At 50.3% G+C, this 18171-nt stretch overlaps 1 protein-coding gene across 2 annotated transcripts; it reads right to left on the bottom strand.

Moving 5' to 3' along the window:
• Window positions 1–4956: 4956 nt before the first annotated feature.
• On the bottom strand, window positions 4957–14581 carry SLAMF8 (SLAM family member 8). Of its 2 annotated transcripts, XM_020904481.2 has the most exons (5): window positions 14429–14581; window positions 11626–11952; window positions 7591–7896; window positions 7405–7509; window positions 4957–5653 (listed from the first exon to the last, which is right to left on the bottom strand). In XM_020904481.2, the coding sequence occupies exons 1-5, from the start codon at window positions 14466–14468 to the stop codon at window positions 5589–5591; spliced, it is 843 nt and encodes a 280-aa protein (XP_020760140.1). In that variant the 5' UTR covers window positions 14469–14581; the 3' UTR covers window positions 4957–5588. The 2 variants fall into 2 exon arrangements, with proteins under 2 accessions (XP_020760140.1, XP_070323695.1); XM_070467594.1 differs by lacking the exon at window positions 11626–11952.
• Between the last annotated feature and the right edge of the window lie 3590 nt (window positions 14582–18171).

Below are 18171 nucleotides of genomic sequence, written 5' to 3'. Positions count from 1 at the left end.
TCAATCTGCTGGTATCTTGATCTTGGCCTTCCCCGCCTCCAGAAACATAAATCAGTTTCTGGTGTTTATAAGCCACCTAGACTGTCGTATTCTTTTATAGCAGCTTAAACTGACTATGACACTGAGCTACCCACAAGTTTCTAATAAATTCTTTTTCCTGCCTTAGTTAGAACCAGAGTTGGTTTCTGCTGCTTGCATCTGAAGATAGCATCCCATTATTCTTAAATATTTTGAAGAATGTGACTTTTTAAATGCTACATGTATTACATTCACGTATTCGGCTGATATCCTGTTGTTTTGTGCTTTCCTGCCTATGGCATTACTACTTCTGACCTATCTCTCTTTTTCAGTTCTGATGCATTTCCTGAGCACATACTTAGCAAAATGGCAGAAGCAGACAAGTTCGAGTAAATATTCTTTATAGGAAGCATGGCTTGTTTTTGACACCTTGGTGGAATCCTTTCATCATACATTTTCCCCACTGTTTATTCATTCATTAACTTAGAATTTATTCTTAAGACTGGGAGGAACTTAATGTTGTTGGGAGGATCCTATGGTTTGTCTAGGGCAGGAATGGCATCTTGGCTTCCAGCTTCAATTGATTGATCAGAGTTACATGAGTGTTGCATAAAGACTCAGTGGGAAAAGCGTGTCATAATTAATTCTCTGGATTTGACATAGTCATGGAAGGCAGAAATCTGGATATGTGTACCACGTATTTGTCATTCCCAATCTAATGCAACTTCCCACCTCATCTGAAAAGTCTCTGGTCTATAATATTACTCTGAGATGGTTTCTGCTTCAGCATGTTCATTGGAACAGATCGTTTCATGTTTGGATTTCTCCATTTGTTATTAAGTTCTTCCCTCAGAGTATGGTGCAGGTAAGTGGCTCGGCTGATTTAGATAACCTAAAGCTAACTCTGACTCTGTCATCTACTAGTTATGTGACTCTAGAGAGTAACAGTCTCTTTGGGTCTTGGTTTTCCACCTGAGAAATGAAAAACTTGAACTGAGTAACCACAAAGTTTCCTTCCAGGTTTAAGATCCTATTATCCATATGAGTCAATATCTGCCTCGCAGAGACATGTTCCATGTGTTCACTTACACAGCCAGGCTTCTGTGAGAGCTCTTCACATATTGGCCTTCTGAGTTTTCTGTTCTTGCTAAACATGACCAGTTTCTTTAATCATGTCTGATATGATGAGTTTTCTAGACCTTTCACCATTCTGGTTATTCTACTGTGGACATGAGTTTTCCAGTGTCGCCCTGCAGGTGTGGCTCCCAGAACTAGACCCGGGTTAGTGGTGCAGTGGGGTATCTCCACTCCTTACCCATGTGCTCAGCCTCCTGGCCAATGGGACCCACGCTGACAAGTGCACAGCCCACTAAAACTTCCTGAATCCAGGGCTATATTATGTGTTTTAGAGGCCCTCCTTCAAGCTGCCTGCAGAACAGATGCAGGGGCCCATGGAGTCATATCTGACCGGATATGGTGCTTCCCCCAAAGACCAGTAAGTAGCCAAGTGCTGATGAACTGAACACACGCTACTTCTTGATAAACACAGAAGAAAGATTTGCCAGAGATGGTGTTAACTTTTGCAGTGGTTGGTTTTATTGATCAATTTTTAAAATTGAAGTATATTTGATTTATAATATATTTCAAGTGTATAAGACTGCAACTCAATATTTTATAGGTTATACTGCATTTAAAGTTATTCTAAAATAATGACTATACTTTCCTATGCTGTATGGTATATCCTTGTAGCTTATTTATTTTATACACAGTAGTTTGTACTTCTTAATTCTCTACCTTTATCTTGCCCCTCTCTCCTTCCTTCTCCCCAATTTTTTTTTTTTTTTTGGTTGTTGCTCTTTAAATGAGGCATTGGGTGCTCATATCTCCACTGGTGAGAATATGTCTCTGGCCCTTCCCTTTTGCCATTCTGCTCCCCACACTCATTCTCTCTGACTTTGTGGCACATGACTCCTTTCCTTAGTGGTTCTTGTATTTACACAGAAGGACAGGTGCAAAGGCTCTTGATCACGGGAAATACAAGGAGAACAAGGAAAAACAAATGCAGATTTGGAGAGGATTCTGCTTTGCCCATGAGCCTACTAGAGATGACGATGCCAAAATCATTCTGGGAGGACTCTGACCTTCAAACAGAAGAGGGCCCTCCAGCTTCCTAACCCCAGGGACAGGATGTTCTGAAGACCACAAAATCCCAAGTGCTGTGGCCCTGCACCATCACCCTGGCCCTCCCTTTCCCTTCGCCTCACCCTTTTGTTGACCCAGCTGCCCTGGCCTCTGCTCTGCTCTTCGTAAACCCCAATCATGATCCCACTTCAGGGCCTTTGTATCTTCTGCTTTCTGGAATGTTCCTTACCCAGCCACTTCGTGGCTTACCCCACTACATTTGGACTTCTGTTCATGCATCAGCCCATTTGTTCTCTGAGGTCCCCTTCTCCCCAGCACACCATTCTCGTCATCTACTCTGCCATCTACTGTCTTAATTTCTTAGCAAAGCCTGTCCACATGTGAATGTGCTTACTTGTATTATCTAGAATATAAACTCCATGAAGGAAAGACATTGCTTTATTCACTACTGATTCCCCAGTGCCTTGAAGTGTACCCAGCACATGCTGTGTCCTCAATATTTGTTCTTATGTGACATCAACCCCAACTCTGATCAACACAAACACTCTTCTCACAGAAGTGCTTTGAGGTTTTCAGTAGCTGGTTAATTAGTCCACTGGTGGGCAAGTGAGTCACCGGGGATGGGAACCTCCATTGATTAGAGCAGCATGGATTTGTTCAAAGGCTCTGGTGTACCACTCTACAAAACCACCACCTAGGTTAAGTCACCAAGGGTTACTGTGTGAAGGGAGAACTGTGAGCTCCACCTCATCCAGAGCTGCTCTGATCTGGCAAGAGAGAAGGCGAGTGGTGTGCGTGTGTTTTCCCCATACAGCCTCCGTGGTTCATTGCTAGACCCTGGGCTTTCTCTTTCACATCAGTTGTAGAGACCAAAGCCAGTTTTGCATGACTCAGTGACCAGGCAAGGGGAATGCCCCTGGGGGGCTGGTGGGAGCAGTATTAGCTGCTGTGGCCATATGCACCGTTCATGTGGACTTGGAGGAAGGTGATGAAGGAGAAGTGGATGCAGGAGAAGCATGAGGTCTAGGTGAAGCTGTTGAGCAGCAGAGGACCTCTGAGCAGAGCCAACAGACAGGGAAATTCCAGGACCAGTCGAGTGGAGGAGTGGTCATGTGACTCTAGAGTCCAGTTGAGCTGAGCATTTGTCCAAGGTGAAGTGACTACCCAGGAACTGGGGAGAAGAGGGAAGCTCCTTGCACAGAGCTGACATCCTGAGAGGAGGGATTGAAGCATCCCTGGGAAAATACTTCAAAATCTACCCCTGTTTCTTCAATGCTTCCTTCCTCTATTATCAAGACTTGAGTGAGGTCCCATAAAAAAGTCCTGTTACACCTGGGAGGAAGTAACTCTGAATCTTATCATTTACTAATTCCTAAGTGTCATGTACAGTTGTGAGAGTTGGACTATAAAGAAGGCTGAGCACAGAAGAACTGATGCTTTCAAACTGTGCTGCTGCAGAAGACTCTTGAGTATGCCTTGGCAAGCAAGGAGATCAAACCAGTCAATCTTAAAAAACTCAACCCTGAATACTGTTTGGAAGGACTGACGCTGAAGCTGAAGCTTTAATACTTTGGCAACCTGGTGCGAACTGGAAAAGACCCTGATGCTGGGAAAGATGGAAGACTGAAGGAGAAGAGGGTGACAGAGGATGAGATGGTTGGATAGTATTACCAATTCATGGGACATGAACTTGGGCAAACTCCAGGAGATGGTGAGGGACAGAGAAACCTGGTGAGCTGGGGTCTCAAAGAGTCAGAACTGACTTGGAGACTGAACAAGAAGTGTAAGTTTAGCTCTTCAATTCTTTTTTTTTGTTTTTTCCAGTGACAGTACTCCAGAGCTTTTCTGGATAGAACTGCTCAGTGGCAGGCTGTGTTTTGCAAAGATGGCAGCACTAATACCTTCCATTCCACATGCACTCCTTTCGAAGTGACCTTGAACATCTTTCCATTGAGTGGTGAGTCCCTTGAACTTGGGTGGATCGTCTGCGCTTGCATCTGAAGATGAACATGACAGATACGAGGATGCCTCAGAACACTTTCCCTCCATAGTTTCCCTTCTGCTTAGCTTTTCCTGGATCCTCCCTCTCTTAGTGTCAAACAGAGACACTCATTCTGAGTTGAGCTGCTTTTCTTAAAGTTGTGCAGGAACTTCCTGTTGGCTGGGCAATTTTTTATTTTTTGACTGTGCACAGCCTACGAGATCCCAGTTCCCCAACCAGGGATTGAACACATGCCTCCTACAGTGTAAGCATGGAGCCCTAACCACTAATCTACCAGGGAAGTCCCATGGCTGGGGCAAATTTAATCCCTCTTTTTCTGATCACTGTGCTAGACAGTGAGGAGAGAATCTCAACCCGTCCTCCCCACCCCAGCTCCTGCAGGAGGCATGACAGTCAGCCTTGAGGGTGAAGATGTCAATTAAAACTATGTTACCTGCAAAATGTCACCCATCCCAAGCAAGAGATGTCAACCATTCCTTGATCATCTAGAACTGTAAATTACCTATGAGGACCATGAATTTGGATGACCTGCAAGTCCTTCAAGGCCAAAAAGAGAAACCCTTGATCCCTATTTCTCTCCATCAGGTTCTAGACCTTTTCTTATGATAATTCCCTGGCTCGGGGGAACCATCAGGGTCTCAGATAACAGGGGCTGGGGTTGGGACTGGAAGTGGGTGATTTTTCTAATGTCTTTTAGAGGCTGAGACCCAGGCTGGAGGTAATCCTTTGATGCTGGCTGGTTAATAGTTGTATTAATCTTCTAGGGCTGCCACAACAAGATACCACAGAACGGGTGACTTACAGAAATTTATTTTCTCATTCTTGGAGATTGGAAGTCCAAGACCAAGGTGTTAGCACCTTGGTTTCTCCCGAGGCCTCTCTCCTTGGCTTTCAGAGGGCTTCCTTCTCTGTCCTTCCATGGTTTTCTGTGTGTGCATGCTTCCCGGGCGTCTCTCCCTCTTCTTGTAAGGACTCCAGTCATATCAGCTTAGGCTCATCTCAGTGAGCTCTTTTAACCTTCATTATCTTTCTAAAGGCCCTATCTCTAAACACAGTCATATTCTGAAATATTGGGGGTGGGGTTTAGGATTTCCACATGTATTTTAAAGGGAACAAATCCATAACAATACTTTATGAACAGTGGAGGGGTAGTGAGTGCTATGGATAATCAATCTATGGATCCTGGAGAACTTCTGGTGCTCTTGAAGAGATGTCCTGCTAGGCTCATGTTGCTCAGAGTAGGGCCAGAACATGTACCAGGAGAGAGAGAAGGGGGAGGGTGCGGAAGGTTGTGCCAACTGCCCAGGCCACTCCTGGGAGTCTCACGGGAGGCCCAAGGTCCAGGGTGGTTTCCAGGCACCAGCTACATTCCAGACCATCATGTGGCTAGGCAGGGCTCGCGATCCAGGCATTGCTCACGCAGACCCTACACGAGGGGGCTCTCTGTCTCTTGATCCACTTCATCAGCACAGACATCCTTTTTCTTCTTCCCTGGCAAGGAGATCAGAAAGAAGGTAACTCCTCCAGTGTTTGTACCCAAGGCCCTTGAATCCTAACTGTCCTGGTCCAAGATCATCTCGGGCAAAGGGATATCTCTCCTGGTTTTCTAAGACCCTGGAAAAGGAGATGCTTCAAGGACAGGAAGGTCTTCCTAACGTCTAGTCTTCCTCTGCAACTGCGGCTCACATGTAGCTGTAGAAGGCAGAGAACCTTACAGCTGGGACAGACCCAGTTAAATGACTGGCAGAAGCCACACGACCGAGCCAGGCTGGCTTCCAGACGCCCCGAATGCAGCCTTTCCACTTCTCAGACAGTCGAGTTCTCTCTGCCCCTTCTTGGTGGACAAAGCCGCTCTTTTCTGAGCCTCGAAAGCATCAGATTAAGTGAAAGAGATCAGTCACAGGGGACCACACAGTTTATGATTCCATTTACATGAACTGTCCTGAATAGACAGTCTAGAGACAGAAAGGAGATTAGTGATTGCCTGGGGCTGGAAGGGAAAGGGGGGTTAGGGAGAGAGGGCTAAGGGGCTTGGGAATTTCTTTTTGGAGTAATGAGAGTGTTTTCAAATTGAGTGTGGTGATGGATGCACAACTCTGTGACTGTAATAAAAGCCATTGAGTTTTACTCTTTAAATGTATGAATTATATGATATGTGAATTATAGGCCAATAAAACTGTTAAAACAAAAAGCTGCTCTTTTCCTGGCTTCTACCTTCTTACCATGAATCTTGGGGACTCTTTGGGCCAAAGGGCCAGGCCAGACTCTCTCAAGCGGAGACAGGGCCCCTGGATGGAGTGTGACCTCAGCTGTCCCCTCCTCCCTCCTTTGCTAGTGGAAAGAATATGCTGGAGCCAGCTTGGCGGCCCAGCTGCATGCTCAGCCGCTGGCCAAGACTCTTGCCTTTGAGGACACAGCCACTGTAACAGGGTCTTATGCCTCCTTCTCCTTGCTGGCCCACTCTCTCCACCCTGGGACCAGCCCAGACAGCCTAGGATGGACATGTCCAGGAGGCCCAGGTCAGCAAGGACAGTTCTCTCAGGGGCAGCACATCCCAGGACTGGCCATGGACCTCAGAACCCAGAGCGCCCCCTCTCTTCTCCCGGGAAAGGAAGCCCTGTGAGCCCCCACCCAGAGAGGTGCTTCTCTCAGGGAGCATTTCCTAGGATGGTTGACAAGACGGGGTTGAGTCTCATCTAGACTTACACCCAACACAGTTTTATTGATACCAGCCATGTTCCAGGAACCCTTGCTAGGTGCCCGGAGGTGACCCAGAGTGTTTTTCGAGGGCTGAGAGCTCCACGGAGAGTGGGGGCAGTAGGTGCTGTGACTGGGGTGAGCACTGGAGAGTCAAGGCGGGGCACAGACCCAGGCTGGGTGTGCAGGAGGAGTTCCAGAAGGCTTCCTGGAGGTGGCATGCCTTGAGGATGGTGGAGCTGACTGCCAAGTGAAGAAAGCAAGCTAGACGGGAAACCATGGAATTTCCAGACAGAGAGAGTAGAATGTGCAAATGCCTACAGAGGCACTTGAGAGAGTAGCACATTGGAAAACTGCTAAAGGAATTTCAGATAGTCCAGTCTGAAGGAAGACCAGAATATTCGATGGAGAGGGCCAAGAGATGATATGGGAGAGGTAAGGAGGGCAGAGCATGTGAAGCCTAAATAAGAGGAGGTCTGAACTCCGCCCTCCTCCTCTGCAGACCTGCCTCCTCCTCCCAGCCCCGGCCTCCACAGGACTCTTACCTGACCAGGGGCCCCAGTGCCAGGCAGACAGACCAGCCAGGATCAGGAGCAGCAAGACGGGCACCACCACGAGCAGCACGTCTTTGTAGGAGGCTCTCCCTGGAGCTGGACATGGAGGCGACACGGTCATGGGGGGACCGGAAGCTTTACCACCCCTCAACCACGGCTCCCCTGCCCTCGGCATACCTGCCTGGCGGTGGCAGCTCTCCCAGGGGATGACTGTGGCCAGGTCCCAGCTGACGGGGTTGGAGACAATGCAGGAATAGGCCACACCTTTGTCTCCCGGCCCCAGTGACACTCTCAGCACCTGTCCATCCGTGAAGAGGCCACCCGGCTCCATAGCAGGGTCCACAGCTCCCTCCCGTCGCCAGCTATAGGTTATGTCACTGATGTTGGGAGCCCAGCAGGACAGGAACGCTTGGCAGGTCTTGGGGGGCTGAGCTTCCCCTGATACAGCAATGAACACTTTGACCACGGGTCTGGGCACTGCATCTGGGCAAGAAAAGCAGAGCCAACACGGGTTAAAGGGATGCTGTGCGTGCAGATCCCACAGCTCCAGCTCTGGGATCCATGCAGGGTGAGAAGCTGCCTCTGACAAGTCTCTCCAAAACCTTGTCTTTCTCCCACTGCCCACAGGACAGAAGCTGAATTCCTAAGTCTGGTATTTAACATCCTTCATCACATAGTTGATGTCAGCCTTTCCAGCTGTACCTTCTGCTGATCCCCTCCTTACCCATCTCGATTAATTTCCTGTTCTCCAAATGGGTCATGCTCTTCCATAGCTTCCATATGGCTCGGCTGAACACATATGCCTTTTGTTTCTCATCCTTCTAGAAAACTCCTACCCATCCTCCAAGGCCCAGTGTGGACACACTCCCTACTGCTCTGATCATGAAGCCTTCCCTGATATTCCAGGTGTAGCTCTGAGCCTTCCAAGCACTTGTGTATCCCTCTGTGTATCACAGTGTTTCCCTGATACACGGTACATCACTCAGAGAGACAATAAGCATTTATTAAGGTAGGCACAAAAGCAAACAGACTCCTGGACTTTTGGAGTGTGGTGAGGAAGACATGCTAACGAGTGGTTATGAATAGGAAAATTATTACAAGAATGCAAAGTGCTGTGAAGGAGCGGACAAGTGGGTAGAAGCTCTGCCTTGTTATTTCCATAACCCTCACTCTCAAGGTGCTCGGCTACCCGGGCCACTGGCCAAATTGGTGTCCTGGGGTCCAGACCATGGCTCCCTTCTGCCATATTGGTTGGTGAGTAGATCATGAGTCTCATAGCAATGAGTGCCGGTGGGAGACCATTCTGAAGACAACGGGAGGGCTGTCTCTGACAGCATTCCAGAGTCAAGCAGAGTAAAACCTCATTAATGCCAGCTCAATCTGGTGGGATTTGTGATATGAAAAAAGAAAAGATTTGCTGGGTGCGCTAATAGTATAAACAAAGATTATAGGGGGGGATATTTACACTACTTAAGAGGACAAGCTGCATCCAAACACGATCAGGCAGAGTAGAAACACCCATTGACATTTCTGGTAACTGATCTGCTAATTCAAATCATTCTCATCCATTGTCAAAGCAGAGCTCCTAAGGACGGCTGCTTGGCAGCTTTGTGCAATTAGTTCTAATCACGCTATGTATTTGGAAGCAATAAAACAGCAATTTCCTTAAAATCTGTAATTCAGATGCTGAGAACAAGGCATTTGAGAGCTTAGTGGTGTGGGTGCCGCATGTATTATCACATTCCGCGTCCTTATTTCACATGTGCGGCAGCTGAGACTCAGAACAGGGGAGAGACTCCCTGTCTGCCTGTATGGTTGTGAAGGTTGTTCACTGAGCAAGAGCTTTGGGCTCAGGGGTAACAGGTAAGAGGAGGGTGTTGAATTTCAGCCAGAACTTGGCTTGCCAAACCGTGCAGCCTGGGTCAGGGCAGTGGGCATCCATCATTTGGTCGCACGCTAGCAGCCCAAGGGGCTCACTGAGTGATGACCTGGTTATCTCCCTCTGGGCATGGGAGGGTCTCCCAATTTGCCATCTCCTCTCCCTCCCTCAGTGTTTCCTTTTGCCCAGCTCTCACTTCTACTCTCCATTCTTCCAGTGGGACCTTTCCTTTTCCCTGTTTCTGTCCAAATTTCTGAGGTTTTACTAAAATAGGGGTCACTGACACATCTTTTCCAAGCCACTAGGTAGATGAATAGGAGCTCAAAGGCCATTTTATCTTGACGAGCAAAAATATGGTGGTTGTGTAGAGGCAGAGGCAGTGATGGTGGGACAGGTAATGGTGGGGGTGATAGAGAGGGGGTAGAGGTGGAGGTGGTCATGGTGGGACTGGTGATGGTGGGGTGATGGAGAGGGGGGTAGAGGTAGAGGTGGTCATGGTGGGACTGGTGATGGTGGGGGTGATGGGGAGGAGGATAGAGGTGGAGTGGTGATGGTGGGACAGGTGATGGTGGGGTGATGGAGAGGGGGTAGAGGTGGAGGTGGTGATGGTGGGACAGGTGATGGTGGGGTGATGGAGAGGGGGTAGATAGAGGCAGAGGTGGTGATGGTGGGACTGGTATGGTGGGGGTGATGGAGAGGAGGATAGAGGTGGAGTGGTGATGGTGGGACAGGTGATGGTGGCGTGATGGAGAGGGGGTAGAGGTGGAGGCAGTGATGGTGGGACAGGTGATGGTGGGGGTGATGGAGAGGGGATAGAGGTGGAGGCAGTGATGGTGGGACAGGTGATGGTGGGGGTGATGGAGAGGGGATAGAGGTGGAGTGGTGATGGTGGGACAGGTGATGGTGGGGGTGATGGAGAGGGGGTAGAGGTGGAGGCAGTGATGGTGGGACAGGTGATGGTGGGGGTGATGGAGAGGGGATAGAGGTGGAGGCAGTGATGGTGGGACAGGTGATGGTGGGGGTGATGGAGAGGGGATAGAGGTGGAGTGGTGATGGTGGGACAGGTGATGGTGGGGGTGATGGAGAGGGGGTAGAGGTGGAGGCAGTGATGGTGGGACAGGTGATGGTGGGGGTGATGGAGAGGGGGTAGAGGTGGAGGTGGGATGGTGGGACAGGTGATGGTGGGGTGATGGAGAGGGGGGTAGAGGTGGAGGTGGTCATGGTGGGACTGGTGATGGTGGGGTGGTGAACGTGGTTATGTGGTGGTGGTGGCTGTGATGGTAGTGGCTCTGATGGAGGTGGAGGTGGATTTGCTGGAAAGAAGTACTCATCCATCCCCCAGTGGATTCAGTCAAACCAGCTGAGGTGCTGAGAGCAACTTTACGAATGACCCTACCAAACCCAGGTAGAGCAGAGGAGCTGCTCAGCTGAGCCCCACCAACTCAGAGTCATGAGAAATAAAAGGAGTTGTTGTTTTTAGCCAGAAAATTTGGGGATGGTTTATTTTGCAGCAATACATAATAAAGAGAACCCATGAATGATATAAATTTAAAATCTCTCAATACAGCTAAAAGCGTTCTTTAAAGAGATATGAAATAATTCTATACTTTAATTAAAATTGAATTTTTAATTTAAAATGTGTCATAGTTTCATTGTAATATTTATGTCTCTTTTCTGTGGTGCATAAAATAATGGCACATCTTATAACTTGATATCTTAGAACTGATGACTTGAAGGCTAAAGAACCCGCTTGCCAATGCAGGAGATGTAAGAGACGCGGGTTCAGTTCCTGGGTTGGGAAGATCCCCTGGAGGAGAGCATGGCAATACACTCCAGTATTCTTGCCTGGTGAATCCCATGGACAGAGGAGCCTGGTGCGATCCATGGGATCGCAAAGAGTCAAACACGACTGAGGGACGTAGCCCCCACACAGAGGCTGGCCTCTATCCTAGATGCTGTCTCAGCTGATTTTACCTTTATTGGCATTTACATGGTAATATTACTATGCTGGTTTTACAAGTGAGAACGGTCAGTGTCAGGCAGCTAAGCATTGTGTCTAAGGCTACTGAGATAAGCAGACAGAGGTAGAGTTCTGACCAGGGCTGTCTCACCGGTGGCAGAGCCTGGCTGCCCCAGCCAGAAACTCACGTGGGAGAGCCCCAGGAGTTTTCTTACCTGTGGGCGTGGGGGAGCAACTGTTCCCTGAATCAGCCGTGAGGTCAGAGGCCAGAGGTTTCTAGAACTCCGCTCTCCCCAGTTCCCGGGACTCCAGATGCCTTTCCGGAGTTGGATGGGAGGGCGTGGGGCAGGGGGTCTGCGTCAGGCACACTCACCGTACACCTTGAGCTGCAGGGTCTGGCTCCGGGCCCGACCTTGCTTGTCCACCAGCAGCACGGAGAAGTTGCCGCTGTCTCCAGGCTCCAGAGGGCGCAGCTCCAGGCTGAGGTTGCTGTGCAGCTGGGCTCGGCCCAGGAAGCGCGAGTGGTACAGCGTTTCTGGGGAGCCCCGGAAGAACGTGGCCAGGAGCTCCTCTGAAGGCCAGAGGGATCTCCAGATGGCCTCTCGGACTTGGAAACCGGGAGGGTGATCTGCCGCCAGCAGCGCCGAGCCGCCCACCTGGCCCTGCACTTGGGCACTGGCGATGGCCATGGGAAGCAGTGCTGAAAGGACAGAGCCCCGTCACCCTGCCTGCGCCAAACCGTCCCTCTCTCTGCACTCAGCTGAGCTGCGATGGAGCAGACGGCCCTCCTCTCCATGCCCCCTCCACCCAAGCTGAGGGTGCACCGTGCCAGGGCCTGGGAATAAAGCAGCGAGGGAGGAATTCGGTCCCTGTGCTCATGGGGCTCTGACTCTTAAGAAAGCAGTCTGCCACAATGGCAGAAAGGGGTGCCCTGGGAAAACATGGGTAGGGTGATAGGCTGAACTTGCCTGACCTTGAGGAGCTCAGAGAAGCGAAGGTTAAGTTGAGACTTGAAAGAGGAATGGGAATCGGCCAAGCCAAGCGGAGGGCAGCCTGCAGTGGGGATTGGGAAGTGTTAGAGGCCGAGGAGCAGCGCAAACAAGGGCCCGGAGGGTGAGCGAGCTCAGTGCACCAAGGGAACTGAACGTAGTTCTCTGCAGGGGGAGTGAGAAATTGCACTGCAGCGTCTACAGGAGCCAGGTCCTGCAGGGCCCCGAAAGTGACTCTGGAGTTTGGGCTTTATCCTTAGAGTGATGGGGAGCCTCGGATAGGCTTTAAGTAAGTGAGTGACATGATTAGATCCATGGTTAGAAAGACAACTCCCGCAGAGGTATGGAGGATGCAGGGGACGTGGGGTAAGACTAAGGCTTTGACTACTAATCCCAAGGAGGGTGATGGAAATGTACCATGGAAGGGAGCAATGAGGATGGGCAAAAGTGGGAGGGATGACCTGGGCTTAAGGTGTGTAGTCAGTGGGACCTGGTAACAAATTGGATCTGGGAGTGAGGGAGTGAGGAGTCAAGGATGGCTCCTAGGTCCTCGGGACCCACTGGGTACCATTCTCCATGATCCAGAAGAGAAGGAGAAATAGAATGGATGTAAGATGGCAAGAGGCTGTTTTGTTGGGAACACACCACGTTCGATGTGTGTGGGTGACACCTCTGTTTGAATTCCCACACTGACTCATTTGCTGGCTGATTCCTGCTCATCCCTGAAGCATTCCCGCCTCCCCAACTTCCCCTATTCCTCACTGCTGTTTACAAACTCTTTGTGTTCTTATAGCAGCCCCTGGGGCCACCTCTACAAATGCTCTTTTCCCTTTATGTTACTGCTTGTTTACAAGTCCCACGAGACCCTGAGTTCCTCTTCTGATCTTTGGGCTCCCCGTGACCACTGCTGTTTAGGAAGAGGATGCAGGAGAAGGCAGCATGATGAAATTGGCGAGGACTCCTTTGTGCCTGACTCAGGGGTGGGCACAGGGGTGTAGAGCAGAATAAGTGCAGATAGGGAACATAACCAAGTGTTGGGAGGTTGGTTAGGAAGACGTATTCTGGATGACCACTCAGTCAGCCACTGTAACTCCAGTCCCCAGTCCATCTCACTGCCCTGCCAGCCCCAGGCACCTCAGTCCGAACTGGGGATGGCTCCAGAGTTAATGCACATTGGAGATGCCACATCCAGAGAGCACAGCATTGGATGTCAGTCAAGACTCCTGTTCTATCCTACTCTAGCTCTGCTATGAATGAACTGAGCAATCTTCTGGGGCACTCTCCTCCCTTCTGTCATCCCATCCAGAAAACAAGGGGGTCCATTCAGTCAGTGGTACTTTCACCATTCAGAAAAATTATTTTAGCTTCCCAAGTCCAAGGATTTGAAAGATTTTCGAACCTAACAGATTCCCTCTTTGGGGCAGGACTTCCTTCACATGTTTAGAAATGTTGACACTTGCAGATTTTTGGAGCCAGGAACTCAGGTGGGAAACCCAGACAAAGTCGTCTCAAAGGCCCTGTGAGTCTCTGATGCCAGCAGAAGAGTCTTGAGTCTTTGCTGCACCCCACGACTCTCATCCCCTGGCCTAGCACTGCTGGCCTTTGTCACACTGACCACTTGTTGACCAATCAGGGGTGGGGGGGGTGTCAGGCATCAGACAGGATTCAAGGGGTGTCACCCAGTGTTGAGGAGACCTGAGGTCTCTTCTGACCTCACACTGTTATTGGCCGCCCGGAAGCTGCATGCACTGTATTAACTTGCTTTTGCCTCTTACCCTCCTCGGTGTCCACTTCCACAGACCTCGGGGTGGGGGCTCAGTTCTCCCACAGGCAGCTGGAAAGACATCCTTAGACTGCAAGAGCCCCACTCTCCCCTGCTCCCCTCAGACCATATTCAGAATGCTGCCAGACCCTCACGTTCTCACCACCATATCTAACAAAACCAGTGGTCCTACCAGCTTCAATTTTAACCTCCCTGGACCACAAAACAGCTCATGTCTCATGGACACAGAGGCTCCTTGTGCTTCCACCCTTCTTCCCAAGATCCTGTGTCTCTTTACCCCTGCCTGGCTTTCAAGGCTGCCCAAGAACTTGCTTCCATCTTCCCTACCCCTTCTCAGCTCCTGGGTTCTCTCTTGGAATGGGGAGGGGCCTTCAGTTCTCTGAGGCTAGGTCTGCCCCACTTACCTTCCCAGAGAAGCAGACTCCACAGAGACCACACAGCCATACTTCAGCGAGGCAGACAAACTCCCTCGACAACCCAAATCCAGAACATCCCAGGTCAAGTGGATGCACGGAAGGAGCTGTGGTCCTTCTGGAAAGTCCCATGTTCAGAAGGAGGAATCTTGACTCAGAACACGATGCCCCGAAAGTAAAAATATCCAGAGGAAAGTGGAAGTTGGCCTCAGACTTAGCTGGGCTCTTTCAGGAGCCAATTCTTGTAAGTCAGCCTCTTTCAAATGCCTATGGTTAGCTAAGGCAGACGGCAAGCGCCCCCGCACAAGCCAACATCCTCCCCACTGACACTCTCGCTGGGCAGCCCCGCATCCCACTCTGCCTGGCAGCCCCTGCCTTTCCTGTTGAGGCCACGGAAAACCCTGTGAACTGCAATTCCCCTTGTCACTTCTCCTCTGCTTAAAATTCTTCCATGGCCTCCAGCTACCCTCAGGATTAAGACTAAACTGTTGGCTTAGGATACAAGGCTCTCCTAAGTCCTACTCCAGCCTGCTTCTCCAGCCTGGCGTCCCATGCCCTTCTGCCCTCCAACCACACCAAGCAGTGCTACCTCTTCTCAGAACTGCCAATTCCACACTTTCACATTGTGCCCGATCCTCCACCAGGCAAGCTGTTCCATCCACCCTCCTGGACTTGCTGTGGTTATGTGGGCTATGCAGCTGACCGGACTGCCATTCAGGGCTTCCTGACCACAGGCAGTGTGGGGAACCTTCCCTTCTGTGTGCTCAGGGCATGCCTGGTCTTCTATTATCACTCTCAACACATTGTCCTGTAACAGTTTTCTCATCTCCATAGACTATTTACCACCAAGGTCTCATATTCATTTCTGTGTTCCCCTTGGTGCTGGGAAAGTCACGAATGCTTTGGTGTTTAGTTGCTAAGTGGTGTCCTATTCTTTGTGATCCTATGGATTGTAGGCTGCCAGGCTCCTCTGTCCGTGGGATTTCCCAGGCAACAGTACTGGAGTGAGTTGCCATTTACTTCTCCAGGGGATCTTCCTGAGCCAGGAACCGAACCCACGTCTCTGTGTCTCCTGCATTAGCAGGCGGTTTCTTTACCACCGCACCACTGGGATATGAGTCCAGACCTTAATGGATGCTTAATGAGTATTTGTTAAATGAGGGCATGAATTCTAGAGATGGTCACATATTTTGCTTCCTGAAAGACCTACAACTCTTCTTTGAGAGGATCTGATTATCTCCCTGTTAGAGATGGGGGAGTTTGAAGACCAGAAGGAGGTTAGCATCTTTCCGGGGTCGAAGCAGAGCTGTGAGCTGAGCTTCAGCCTTTGGAGCATGGTCCATTCTGCCAGTCACCCTATCCTCACTACCTTTATCTTTTCACTTCTGAAGGTTCTTGGTTTCTTGAGTCAAGGAAGGATTTGCAAGAAGATAAGGAAGATCCCTGAGCTTTCTGAGTGTGGCTTGTGGTAGCTAGTCCTGCCTAGCTTCTGACCTGTCAGTCAAATTGGATGCTCTGCTCTGGACCAATAAGGAGGCGGATGTGGTGGCGAATGAACAGGAGGATTCTGGGACAGGCTTCCAGCCCTCCAGGTACTCACCACCGAATGGTAGGAATAGCATATGCCTAGGAAGGGAAGACCCATAACGGACAGACATGGGTCTGGGCAAAAGGGCAGCACAAATAGTCTACCCAACGCGATCCAATGGACTGTAGCCCACCAGGCTCCTCTGTTCATGGAATTCTTCAGGCAAGAATACTGGGCTGGGTTGTCATTTCTTTCTCCAGGAGATCTTCCTGACCCAGGAATTGAACCTTGGTCTCCCACATTTTGAGCAGTTTCTTCACCATCTGAGCCACCGTGGAAGCCCCTGGTGGGCAGGGGCTGCTTCCTTAAAACGAGGAATTTGAGCTGCATCTTGAATATGGACCTACTTTGGATAGGCTGAGAAAACAGGGTGGCCCAGAGGTTGGGGTTGGGGTGGGGCTCTGAGCATGAGGGGAGAACAGTGTGTAAGGCTGGACGGTGAGGAGGTCCCAAGTAGGCTCCAGGGACAAGGAAGGACCAGAAGGGGAATCCTCTAAGGCTGCTGTGGGTAAAATGGAAAGGGAGGTTGGGGGTCAGATTGTGGGGGCTTTGAGTATGGGGTTAAGTTTAGGCTTTTACTCTGGAGGCCAGCAGTTTTCATCCTTGCTAAAAACTTGGGTTCTCAGGGATTCTGTTTAGTGGGGCTGCGCTGGGTCCTGGGAGCCTCTTGTTTTAACAATCACTGCATTCTGGGTGGTTCTGAGCTGGTGGATGGAGGGAGCTCTGGGAAGCACTGCTTGGAAGGAGGGGGCTGCTCGTTACCCACTTTTGGCTAGCTTGCTAGTGGGAGGATGGCATGCAGGGCTGATTGCTGTTGTTCTTGAGTTGCTAAATCATGTCTGACTCTATGTGACCGCATGGTCTGTAGTCTTCCAGGCTCCTCTGTCTGTGGGATCTCCCAGGCAAGAGTACTGGAGTGGGTTGCCATTTCCTTTCCCAGGGGATCTTCCCAACCCAACCCAGGGATGGAACCCACATCTCCCGCGTCAGCCGGAGGACTCTTTCCCGCCAAGCCACCAGGGAAGCCTATAGGCACAGAGGCAGAGGATGGTTTCGATCCATTAACCCTTGGGTTAAGGGCCCAGCGCACTTTCACTGTACCACTCTGCTACCTCAGGGCTGATCGGGGAGAAAAAAGAGGCAGGGTGGCCTGGGTAGCAGCTGTTGTGATCATCCCGACTGAAGTAGAAAGGAACCCTCGAGGGAGGAAGGGGCAGAGCTGGAGTCATGATGGAACTAACTCTCACGTGCCTATAGGCAGAGAGGTCAAAGGAGGGGCTCGGCTGTGCGTCTCCACTGTCAATTCCCTCATCCATGTGTCAGACGTTTATTGAGCATCTCCTTATGTGCCAGGTGCTGGGGACACAGACATGAAAGGCACAGCCCCTGCCCTCAAGGAATCTGCAGTTTAGATGAGAAGATGGGCATGTAAGCCAATAATTACGATCGGTGTGGCCAGAGCAAAGCCAGCTGTGCGCACAGCACGCTATGGCAGCCAGAGGGTGGGTGGACAGGAGCCAGCAGGGTGGGCGGGAGGCTGGCAGGGCCCTGTGGAGCCAGGGTGGTGATTGAGGTGAGCCTTAGGATAGGCCTTAACTCAAGCTCTGGGGTCGGGTTTCGTGGGTTCAGATCTCGGCTGTGAAACGAGCAAAGTGACTGCTCTGTGTTTGGCATCTTCGTTCATGAAACAGAGATTAATAACAGTATCTTCATCTTCATGGAGCCCTCAGGGGGAAACCACTTAGAATGGGGTCTGGCGCATAGTCACGTGAAATAAAGAATGTTGCCCACCATCCAGTTCTACAAGAGTGAAGTCGTTGGCTATTGCAGTTGTCACCCTGAAAGGAATTCAGGGTGACAATCAGGATGAGGCCCTCTGTGCTCTGGGGAAACAGGTGGAACAGGCCCTCAGATATATTGGGAGAAAATTTTATGAACCCTATTTCTTGCATCTTCCCATACTTAGAAAAGCAATAAAATCATTAACTAAGATGGCTGTGCCTCATGCCTAGCAGCAACCTTCTACCAAGGTGTGTGCTGGATTGCACGTAGCCCTTCTCCCAAACCACATTTATGCTGACCTCCCCTAACCTCTTCAGAGCAGCTTCTCAGAGCGGCTGGAGAGGCTGTCTCCTGGGCTTTAGTT

The sequence above is a fragment of the Odocoileus virginianus genome, chromosome 5 (assembly GCF_023699985.2).
Source record: "Odocoileus virginianus isolate 20LAN1187 ecotype Illinois chromosome 5, Ovbor_1.2, whole genome shotgun sequence".
Taxonomy (NCBI): Eukaryota; Metazoa; Chordata; class Mammalia; order Artiodactyla; family Cervidae; genus Odocoileus; species Odocoileus virginianus.
The sequence above is the reverse complement of the archived record's forward strand: the minus strand, read 5'-3'. Positions and strand labels throughout refer to the sequence as shown.